Raw genomic sequence first — 12,238 nt, 5'->3', positions numbered from 1 at the left:
CCCACCTATCTTTAAGAAAATGTTCCCCATAACTGATCCCAGGCGGGACGCGTGGCAGACGGTCCCTAAGGTAGAGGGGGCAGTTTCGACACTAGCCAAGCGCACAACCATCCCGATTGAAAACAGTTGTGCTTTTAAAGATCCTATGGATAAAAAGTTAGAAGGTTTACTAAAGAAAATATTTGTTCAACAAGGTTTCCTTCTCCAACCTATTGCCTGCATTATTCCTGTAACTACTGCAGCGGCTTTTTGGTTTGAGGCGCTGGGGGAATCTCTCCAGAGGGAGACTTCATATGACGAAGTCATGGATAGAATTAATGCTCTAAAACTGGCTAATTCTTTTATCAAAGATGCCGCTTTGCAATTAGCTAAGTTAGCGGCGAAAAATTCTGGTTTTGCCATTATGGCGCGCAGAGCGCTTTGGCTCAAGTCATGGTCGGCCGACGTGTCTTCCAAAACAAAATGACTAAATATCCCTTTCAAGGGAAAGACCCTTTTCGGGCCCGAGTTGAAAGAGATTATTTCGGATATCACCGGGGGAAAGGGCCATGCCCTCCCGCAAGATGGTCCTTTTAAGGCTAAAAACAAGGCTAATTTTCGTTCCTTTCGCAACTTCAGGAGCGGTCCTGCTTCAACCTCTGCAACCGCAAAGCAAGAGGGTAACACTTCACAGCCCAAGGCAACCTGGAAGCCTTTGCAGGGCTGGAACAAGGGTAAATAGGCCAAGAAGCCTGCAGCTGCTACTAAGACAGCATGAAGAGTTAGCCCCCGATCCAGGACCGGATCTGGTTGGGGGCAGACTCTCTCTCTTCGCTCAGGCTTGGGCAAGAGAGGTTCCCGATCCCTGGGCATTAGAGATCGTTACTCAGGGATATCTTCTAGAATTCAAGGAATCCCCTCAAAGGGGAAGGTTCCACATTTCTCGTCTGTCTACAGACCAGACAAAGAAAGAGGCGTTTTTACGCTGTGTAGAAGATCTACTCAAGATGGGAGTGATATATCCAGTTCCAATTACAGAACAAGGACTGGGTTTTTATTCAAACCTGTTTGTGGTTCCCAAAAAGGAAGTAACTTTCAGGCCAATCCTGGATCTAAAAATTCTAAACAAGTTCCTCAGAGTTCCATCATTCAAGATGGAGACCATTCGGACAATCTTACCTATGATCCAGGAAGGTCAATATATGACTACCGTGGATCTAAAGGATGCGTACCTACATATTCTTATCCACAAAGATCATCATCAGTTCCTAAGGTTCGCCTTTCTGGACAAGCATTACCAGTTCGTGGCCCTTCCCTTTGGGTTGGCCACCGCTCCCAGAATTTTCACAAAAGTGCTAGGGTCCCTTCTGGCGGTACTAAGACCGCGGGGCATTGCAGTAGCACCTTATTTGGATGACATCTTAATACAGGCGTCGTCTTTTCCCAGAACCAAGGTTCATACAGAGATTGTTCTGGCCTTTCTAAGGTCTCACGGGTGGAAGGTGAACATCGAAAAATGTTCTCTGTCCCCGCTCACAAGGGTTCCCTGGGAACATTAATAGACTCGGTAGAAATGAAGATATTTCTGACGGAGGTCAGAAAATTAAAGCTTTTAACTACTTGCCAAGTTCTTCATTCCATTCCTCGGCCATCTGTAGCTCAGTGCATGGAGGTAATCGAATTAATGGTAGCAGCAATGGATGTAGTCTCTTTTGCTCGAATACATCTCAGACCACTTCAACTGTGCATGCTCAAACAGTGGAATGGGGATTATGCAGATTTGTCTCCTCAAATACAACTGGACCAGAAAACCAGAGATTCTCTTCTCTGGTGGTTGTCTCAGGATCACCTGTCTCAGGGAATGAGCTTCCGCAGACCGGAGTGGATCATTGTAACGACCGACGCCAGTCTGTTAGGCTGCGGCGCGGTCTGGGACTCCCTGAAAGCTCAGGGCCTATGGTCTCGGAAAGAGTCTCTTCTCCCGATAAAAATTTTGGAACTGAGAGCGATAATCAACACGCTCCAGGCATGGCCTCAACTAGCGGCGGCCAAATTTATCAGATTTCAGTCGGACAACATCACAACTGCAGCGTACATCAATCATCAGGGAGGAACAAAGAGTTCCCTAGCGATGAAGGAAGTAACCAAAATAATCAGGTGGGCGGAGGATCACTCCTGCCATCTATCTGCAATTCACATCCCAGGAGTAGACAACTGGGAGGCGGATTTTCTAAGTCGTCAGACTTTTCACCCGGGGGAGTGGGAACTCCACCCGGAGGTTTTTGCTTAGCTCACCCAGCTATGGGGCATTCCAGAATTGGATCTGATGGCGTCCCGTCAGAACACCAAACTTCCTCTTTACGGATCCAGGTCCAGGGACCCCAAGGCGGCATTGATAGATGCTCTAGTAGCGCCTTGGTCCTTCAGTCTGGCTTATGTCTTTCCACCGTTTCCCCTTCTCCCTCGGCTGGTAGCCAGAATCAAACAGGAGAAGGCTTCCGTAATTCTGATAGCGCCTGCGTGGCCACGCAGAACTTGGTATGCAGACCTAGTGGACATGTCATCTGTCCCATCATGGACACTGCCAACGAGGCAGGATCTTCTAATACAGGGTCCATTCAAGCATCCAAATCTAGTTTCACTGCAACTGACTGCTTGGAGATTGAACGCTTAATTCTATCTAAGCGTGGGTTCTCTGAATCAGTTATAGATACTCTGATCCAGGCTAGAAAGTCTGTCACCAGGAAAATTTACCATAAGATATGGCGGAAATATCTTTGTTGGTGTGAATCCAAGGGTTACTCGTGGAGTAAGATTAGGATTCCAAGGATATTGTCTTTTCTCCAAGAAGGATTGGAGAAAATTTGTCAGCTAGTTCCTTAAAGGGACAGATATCTGCTCTGTCTATCCTGTTACACAAGCGTCTGGCAGAAGTACCAGACGTTCAAGCGTTTGCACAAGCTTTAGTCAGAATCAAGCCTGTCTATAAACCTGTGGCTCCTCCATGGAGTCTAAATTTAGTTCTTTCAGTTCTTCAAGGGGTTCCGTTTGAACCTTTACATTCCATAGATATTAAGTTATTATCTTGGAAGGTTTTGTTTTTGGTAGCTATATCTTCTGCTCGAAGAGTTTCAGAATTGTCTGCTTTGCAGTGTAATTCACCCTATCTGGTGTTCCATGCAGATAAGGTAGTTTTGCGTACCAAACCTGGTTTTCTTCCTAAAGTTGTTTCTAATAAGAATATTAACCAGGAAATCATTGTTCCTTCCCTGTGTCCTAATCCAGCTTCAAAGAAGGAACGGCTTTTACATAATCTTGATGTGGTTCGTGCTTTGAAATTCTATTTACAAGCAACCAAGGATTTCAGACAAACATCATCCTTGTTTGTTGTTTATTCTGGTAAGATGAGAGGTCAGAAAGCGACTGCTACCTCTCTTTCTTTCTGGCTGAAAAGCATCATCCGATTGGCTTATGAGACTGCTGGGCAGCAGCCTCTTGAACGAATTACAGCTCATTCCACCAGAGCTGTGGCTTCCACATGGGCTTTCAAGAATGAGGCTTCTGTTGAACAGATTTGTAGGGCAGCGACTTGGTCTTCACTGCATACTTTTGCCAAATTTTACAAATTCGATACTTTTGCTTCTTCTGAGGCTATTTTTGGGAGAGAGGTTTTGCAAGCAGTGGTGCCTTCCGTTTAGGTTACCTGACTTGTTCCCTCCCTTCATCCGTGTCCTAAAGCTTTGGTATTGGTATCCCACAAGGGAAAGACCCTTTTCGGTCCAGAGTTGAAAGAAATTATCGCGGATATCACTGGGGGAAAGTGCCATGCCCTTCCGCAGGATAGACCGCTTAAGGCCAAAAACAAGACTAATTTTCGCTCCTTTCGCAACTTCAGGAGCGGACCTGCTTCAACCTCTGCTGCCGCAAAGCAAGAGGGTAACGCTTCACAGCCCAAAGCAACCTGGAAACCATTGCAGGGCTGGAACAAGGGTAAACAGGCCAAGAAGCCTGCGGCTGCTACAAAGACAGCATGAAGGGGTCTAGTAGGGGGCACACTTTCTCTCTTTGCTCAGGCTTGGGCAAGAGATGTTCCAGATCCTTGGGCATTAAAAATTGTTGCTCTGGGGTATCTTCTAGAATTCAAGGACTCTCCCCCAAGGGGAAGGTTCCACATTTCTCGTTTGTCTTCAGACCAGACTAAGAAACAGGCGTTCTTATGCTGTGTAGAAGATCTACTAAAGATGGGAGTGATACACCCAGTTCCAATTACAGAACAAGGACTGGGTTTTTACTCAAACCTGTTTATAGTTCCCAAAAAAGAAGGAACTTTCAGGCCAATCCTGGATCTAAAAATTCTAAACAAATTCCTCAGAGTTCCATCATTCAAAATGGAAACCATTCGGACAATTTTGCCGATGATCCAGGAAGGTCAATATATGACTACCGTGGATCTAAAGGATGCGTACCTACATATTCCCATCCACAAAGATCACCATCAATTCCTAAGGTTCGCTTTTCTGGACAAGCATTACCAGTTTGTGGCCCTTCCTTTCGGGTTGGCCACCTCTCCCAGAATCTTTACAAAGGTGCTAGGGTCCCTCCTAGCGGTACTAAGACCGCGGGGCATTGCAGTAGCACCTTACCTAGACGACATCTTAATACAGGCGTCGTCTTTTCACAGAGCCAAGGCTCATACGGACATTGTGCTGGCCTTTCTAAGGTCTCACGGGTGGAAGGTGAACGTCGAAAAAAGTTCTCTGTCCCCGCTCACAAGGGTTCCCTTCCTGGGAACACTAATAGACTCGGTAGAAATGAAGATATTTCTGACGGAGGTCAGGAAGTTGAAGCTTTTAACTACTTGCCGAGTTCTTCATTCCATTCCTCGGCCTTCTGTAGCTGATTAATGGTCGCGGCAATGGACGTGGTCCCTTTTGCCCGAATTCATCTCAGACCACTGCAACTGTGCATGCTCAAACAGTGGAATGGGGATTATGCAGATTTGTCTCCTCAAATACAACTGGACCAGAAAACCAGGGATTCTCTTCTCTGGTGGTTGTCTCAGGATCACCTGTCTCAGGGAATGTGCTTCCGCAGACCGGAGTGGATCATTGTCACGACCGATGCCAGTCTGTTAGGCTGGGGTGCGGTCTGGGACTCCCTGAAAGCTCAGGGCCTATAGTCTCGGGAAGAATCTCTTCTCCCGATAAACATTTTGGAACTGAGAGCGATATTCAACATGCTCCAGGCATGGCCTCAATTAGCGGAGGCCAAATTCATCAGATTTCAGTCGGACAACATCACGACTGTAGCGTACATCAATCATCAGGGAGGAACAAAGAGTTCCCTAGCGATGAAGAAAGTAACCAAGATCATCAAATGAGCGGAGGATCACTCCTGCCATCTCTCAGCAATTCACATCCTAGGAGTAGACAACTGGGAGGCGGATTTTCTAAGTCGTCAGACTTTTCACCCGGGGGAGTGGGAACTCCACCCGGAGTTTTTTTCTCAGTTGACCCAATTATGGGGCATTCCGGAATTGGATCTGATAGCGTCCCGTCAGAACACCAAAATTCCTCTTTACGGATCGAGGTCCAGGGACCCCAAGGCGACATTGATAGGTACTCTAGTAGCGCCTTGGTCCTTCAGTCTAGCTTATGTCTTTCCACCGTTTCCTCTTCTCCCTCGGCTGGTAGCCAGAATCAAACAGGAGAAGGCTTCGGTAATTTTGATAGCTCCTGCGTGGCCACGCAGGACTTGGTATGCAGACCTAGTGGACATGTCATCTGTTCCACCATGGAAGCTGCCATTGAGGCAGGATCTTCTAATACAGGGTCCATTCAAGCATCCAAATCTAGTTTCTCTGCAACTGACTGCTTGGAGATTGAACGCTTAATTCTAGCTAAGCGTGGGTTCTCTGAATCAGTTATTGATACTCTGATCCAGGCCAGAAAGCCTGTCACCAGGAAAATTTACCATAAGATATGGCGGAAATATCTTTGTTGGTGTGAATCCAAGGGTTACTCGTGGAGTAAAGTTAGGATTCCCAGGATTTTGTCTTTTCTCCAAGAAGGATTGGAGAAAGGATTGTCAGCTAGTTCCTTAAAGGGACAGATATCTGCTCTGTCTATCCTGTTACACAAGTGGCTGGCAGCAGTACCAGACGTGCAGGCGTTTGCACAGGCTTTAGTTAGAATCAAGCCTGTCTATAAACCTGTGGCTCCTCCATGGAGTCTTAATTTAGTTCTTTCAGTTCTTCAAGGGGTTCCGTTTGAACCTTTACATTCCATAGATATTAAGTTATTATCTTGGAAGGTTTTGTTTTTGGTAGCTATCTCTTCTGCTCGGAGAGTTTCAGAATTGTCTGCTTTGCAGTGTAATTCACCCTATCTGGTGTTTCATGCAGATAAGGTTGTTTTGCGTACTAAACCTGGTTTTCTTCCGATAGTTGTTTCTAATAAGAATATTAACCAGGAAATCATTGTTCCTTCTCTGTGTCCTAATCCAGTTTCTAAGAAGGAACGACTTTTGCATAATCTTGATGTGGTTCGGGCTTTAAAAATTCTATTTAAAAGCAACTAAAGATTTCAGACAAATATCATCCTTGTTTGTTGTCTATTCTGGTAAGAGGAGAGGTCAGAAAGCGACTGCTACCTCTCTTTCCTTTTGGCTGAAAAGCATCATCAGATTGGCGTATGAGACTGCTGGACAGCAGCCTCCTGAACGAGTTACAGCTCATTCCACCAGAGCTGTGGCTTCCACATGGGCCTTCAAGAATAATGAGGCTTCTGTTGAACAGATTTGTAAGGCAGCGACTTGGTCTTCACTGCATACTTTTGCCAAATTTTACAAATTTGATACTTTTGCTTCTTCTGAGGCTATTTTTGGGAGAAAGGTTTTGCAAGCAGTGGTGCCTTCCGTTTAGGTTACCTGACTTGTTCCCTCCCTTCATCCGTGTCCTAAAGCTTTGGTATTGGTATCCCACAAGTAAGTATGAATCCATGGACTGGATACACCAAGTAAGAGAAAACAGAATTTATGCTTACCTGATAAATTACTTTCTCTTACGGTGTATCCAGTCCACGGCCCGCCCTGGCAATTAAGTCAGGTTCAAATTTATCTTTGTAAAACTACAGTCACCACTGCACCCTATGGTTTCTCCTTTTTCTCCTAAACGTCGGTCAAATGACTGGGGGGGGGGGGGCAGAGCCTGAGGGGGAGCTATATGGACAGCTCTGCTGTGTGCTCTCTTTGCCACTTCCTGTAGGGAATGAGAATATCCCACAAGTAAGGATGAATCCGTGGACTGGATACACCGTAAGAGAAAGTAAGTTATCAGGTAAGCATAAATTCTGTTTTTGAGAATATTCACAGAAACTGGAATACAAATAAGAGGGTTTTATATTTTATATGCATATATCATGCTTGTGAAATGTTGATTAACCCCTTAGTGACCAGACTATTTTTCAGTTTTTTTACCGTTAAGGACCAAGGCTATTTTTACATTTCTGCGGTGTTTGTTTTTGGCTGTAATTTTCCTCTTACTCATTTACTGTACCCACACATATTATATATTGTTTTTCTCGCCATTAAATGGACTTTCTAAAGATATCATTATTTTCATCATATCATATAATTTACTATAAAGTTTTTTAAAAATATGATTGAAAAAAATGGAAAAAAACACACTTTTTCTAACTTTGACCCCCCAAATCAATGTTAGAAAAAGTGTGCGCGCCACACTTGTTTTATGCCCAGCAGTGAAGGGGTTAATTAGGTAGCTTGTAGGGAGCTTGTAGCATTTTTTTTAGCTTTAGTGTAGAGATCAGCCTCTCACCTGACACATCACACCCCCTGATTTTTTAGTTTTTTTCTGAAGTGTAGGATCACCCATTATCCCTAACCTCCCTGACCCCCCCCCCCCCAGCTATTGGCCGCCATCTTAGTTACTGGCATATAAATGGGTATATGCCCTTTTTTTATAAAAAAAAGAATAAAACCCCCATTTTCTGTAGTGTAGCTGGCCGATGCAAAGAGGGCCACAGACGTCCTTGGTCGTTAATTGGTTAATATGCGGCTTGGTTCTTTATAGTTCTTTAAATTATTCAACCTGTCCTTCCTAATTTGTTTCCCACATTTGTTAGTACAGTTTGTAGATCAGCTAAATATGTGAGAAGGAAAAATAGGTTTAACAAACTGACGGTTGCATAAGAGGCAATAACTTCAAATGACATGAAAAGAGAGATTGTAATATAATTTTGTGCAGTAAAAAAACAAACTGTACCACACACATTCTTTAAGTATTTTGCTTGCTTTTGTGTTAAAAAAAAATATGCTTGTCTTAAACTTCTAAAAGGGACATTAAACCTCAAAAAATTATTTCATGATTCAGATAGAGAATACAATTTTTAAAAAGTTTCCAATTTACTTCTATTATCAAATTTATTTCATTCTCATGTTATTCTTTGTTGAAGAGATACCTAGGTAGGTAGCATGCACATGCCTGAAGCCCTACATAACAGGAAATAGTGCTGCTGCTAATGTATAACATTGTTGCAAAACTGCTGCTATATCGTGCTGCAGACACGTGCACACTCTTGAGCTTACATTTCTGCTTTTCAAATAAGGATAACAAGAAAACAAATAAAATATAATAGAAGTGAATTAGAAAGTTATTTAAAATGTGATGTTCTATCTAAATCATGAAAGAAAAAAATTGAGTTTTATGTCCCTTTTTAAAGGGACATAAAACCCCAAATTTTTCTTTCATAATTCACACAGAGCATACAATTTTAAACAACTTTTAAACAATAGTTTACTTCTATTAACACATGTGTTTCATTTTTCTTGGTATACTTTGTTGAAGGAGCAACAATGCACTACTGGGAGCTAGCTGAACACACCAGATGAGCCAATGTCATAACTGTGCAGTTACCAATCAGCAGCTAGCTCACAGCAGTGTATTGCTGCTCTTGAGCCTAGGTATGCTTTTTAACAAAAGATACCATGGAAATAAAGAAATTAGATCATAGAAATACATTGGAAAGTTGTTTAAAATTGCATGTTGTATCTGAATTAATGGAAGTTTAATTTTGACTTGACTATCCAAAAAGCAAGTTCCTTTAATAAGCTGTTAATTGTTTAAACTTACTGCATACTACACAGTGATCACTTAGATCAGTGACACACATTTACTACTAACGCTATCTGACTACAGTTATAGACTGTAATATAAAATGCTTAATTACAGTATGTGTAGTGAAAAAAAGCATGTGCATTATTTTGTCCCATTTTCCTGTAATTTAGCTTTAAATATTGTGTTATTTCCTATTCCCATAAATTCTAAGATGTAAAGGATTCTCTTATCTAATCTGTTGAGGATAATCAGGTACAGATTGAGTGTGCAAACAATGGCGGTGTGGAATATAACAATGTTAAATAAACTTTTAAACTCTACTCTAACATAGCTGTATCCCATACAGCCATTGCTTACACACTCTGTGTCATTAAAGGGACATTATACACTAGATTTTTCTTTGCATAAATGTTTTGTAGATGATCCATTTATATAGCCCATACAGTTTTTTTGTTTTTTTTAAATGGATAGTTTTGCTTATTTTTAAATAACATTGCTCTGATTTTCAGACTCCTAACCAAGCCCCAAAGTTTTAGGAGAATACCGACGTATACCTACTCCAGCTTGCTCCTGTTTGTGTAAAGGGTCTTTTCATATGCAAAAGAAGGGGGAGGGAGGAGTGTCTGATATTTCCCACTTGCAGTGGGTGTTCCAGTAACCTTTTAAACAGAGCTAAACTGGAAGCTTCTAAGTAAGTTTTAAACCGTTTTATACTGGATTTTTATATCAGTATCTGTGCATATTATTCTTTATAGTAGTGTCTATTACATGCAATTATATGAAAATTGGTGTATACTGTCCCTTTAATGGTCCTCAGCAGAAGAAATTAAGTGCAGTGAAACCTTGGTTTCAATATTTTGGCACCCATTTCTGTATAGCAATTAAAGTACTTTAAACCACACTTTTTATTTATATTTAGACATCATCATATGTATTATTCTCACACAAAGTGTGCGTATAAAAAGACCATTTGCTAATGGAAAGAAATTGGGAAGTCTCTCAAAACTTCATGCTCTATCTGAATCATGAAATTTAAATTTTGACTTTAGCGTCCCTTTTAATAAAGTAACAATTCTAAACACTTTTGAAACATTATTATCTTTTAAGCATTTATTTTGTTTGTAGGCATTTTGCAATTCGGTTCTTAATTACTGATATAACCTATGAAAATATTTAAAACAAAAATGATTTTAATGTCCATTCAACCAACACCATCTACTGCTGTTGTGAGAATGGGAGATTTTTAAAGTGTCAAAATAAACTGGACACTTGATTTGTTTCGGTAACTTCTAGGCTCAGCTTGTAAAGGACAGACACTCAATCATCCGTCTAGACAGTCTGTATTCTGATGAAGAGGAGGAGACCGAACTGGAACCAGAACCAATTCACATGACTTGGACTAAGGATAAATGCAATGCTGAGAGGCGCGGCAAAAACAACGCAGTGGAGCACTTCAGGGAACTTGTCCACATCAAACCGTAAGTGTACTCTATCTATTGACCTCTGTTTGTCCTCGAGAAGGCGTAGAAGTGGAGCAGTTTGTGGAATATAATGTGACATAGCCTCTTAAATGGACAGTAAAGTCGAAATTAAACTTAAAGGGACACTAAATATACATTTCATGCACCTTCCTCTATATACAGGTACTACAATTATGGAACCTAGGTTTCACTTCCGTTATCTGAAGGGAGTTGCTGTACATGTGCAAATATGTCAGCACTGGAATGCAGTGAAAGATACATTTCAACATGGCGCGCCCATGACTGGAAATTAGCTCAATATTGTGCTTATAAAATGTATTTAGTTTAATGTCCCTTATAAACGGGCATAGGGAATGACAATTTAAACAACTTTTCAATTTACTTCTATTATCAATTTTGCGTAGTTCTCTTGGCATCCTTTGTTGAAGAGTAATTTTAGGTGAGCTCAGGAGCGTGCACGTGTCTAGGCATCTGGCAGCTGTGCTTGCAACAATGTTTATATCAATATTATGCATTGTTGCAAACACAGCTGCCATAGACTGCTAAAGATAAGTGCACACTGCTAAGCACCTATCAGCTTACCTAGGATAGAGAGAAAAGAAAGCATTTGATAATAATGTAAACTGGAAAGTTGTTTAAAATTGCACATGCTATCTCAATTATGAACAGTTAATTTTGACAATACTGTCCCTTTAATTCAGTAAAGTATAATGCATTGCATGATGTAGGTGTTTCTGGTCAGTGGCAGAAAATCTCATATTAATCCGTGTCCGCAAAAGGATGAGATTAAAGAGACATGAAACCCAAATTATTTCTTTCATGATTTAGATAGAGAATGTAATTTTAAACAAATTTCTAATTTCCTTCTATTATCTAATTTGCTTTATTCTCTTGGTATCATTTGTTAAAGGAGCAGCAATGCACCAATGGTTTCTAACTGAACACATGGGTGAGCCAATGACAATTGAGATATATATGCAGCCACCAATCAGCTGCTAGAACGTATGCTGCTTCTGAGTTTGCCTAGATAAACATTTCAGCAAAGGATAACAAGAGAAGGAAGCAAATTAAATAATAGAAGTAAATTGGAAAGTAGTTTAAAATTGTATTCTCTGTCTGAATCATGAAATAAAAAAAATTGGGTTTCATGTTCCTTTAAGCTTAAAGGGACACTGAACCCAAATTTTTTCTTTTGTGATTGATAGAGCATGCCATTTTAAGAAACTTTATAATTTACTCCTATTATCAAATTTTCTTCATTCTCTTGGTATCTTTATTTGAAATGCAAGAATGTAAGTTTAGATGCTGGCCCATTTTTGATGAACAAACTGTGTTGTTCTTGCTGATTGGTGGATAAATTCACCCACCAATAAACAAGTGCTTTCCATGGTCCTGAACCAAAAAAATAGCTTAGATGCCTTCTTCTTCAAATAAAGAAAGCAAGAGAAAAAATTGATAATAGGAGTAAATTAGAAGGTTGCTTAAATTTGCATGCCCTATCTGAATCATGAAAGAAAAAAAAAATTGGGTTCAGTGTCCCTTTAAAGCAAGAAGCAAGAATTGCTTATAGTGCAGAGTCTGTCAGGAAATTTAGTCTGATACAGATGAGAGAATTTAGGGAGCTGGAGGTTGGTTTCTATGAAAA

General features: G+C 41.1%; 1 protein-coding gene across 2 annotated transcripts in view; it reads left to right on the top strand.

The window, feature by feature from the left end:
* Positions 1-12,238, top strand: part of LOC128646112 (solute carrier family 12 member 4) — a 270,698-nt gene that overhangs the window by 232,598 nt on the left and 25,862 nt on the right. For both annotated transcript variants that reach the window (XM_053699564.1, XM_053699565.1), the window contains exon 22: positions 10,406-10,590. In XM_053699564.1, the coding sequence (XP_053555539.1) occupies positions 10,406-10,590 (185 nt within the window). The remainder of the gene's footprint in view (positions 1-10,405; positions 10,591-12,238) is intronic.

Source organism: Bombina bombina, chromosome 1, assembly GCF_027579735.1.
Source record: "Bombina bombina isolate aBomBom1 chromosome 1, aBomBom1.pri, whole genome shotgun sequence".
NCBI classification, from domain to species: Eukaryota; Metazoa; Chordata; class Amphibia; order Anura; family Bombinatoridae; genus Bombina; species Bombina bombina.
The sequence above is the reverse complement of the archived record's forward strand: the minus strand, read 5'-3'. Positions and strand labels throughout refer to the sequence as shown.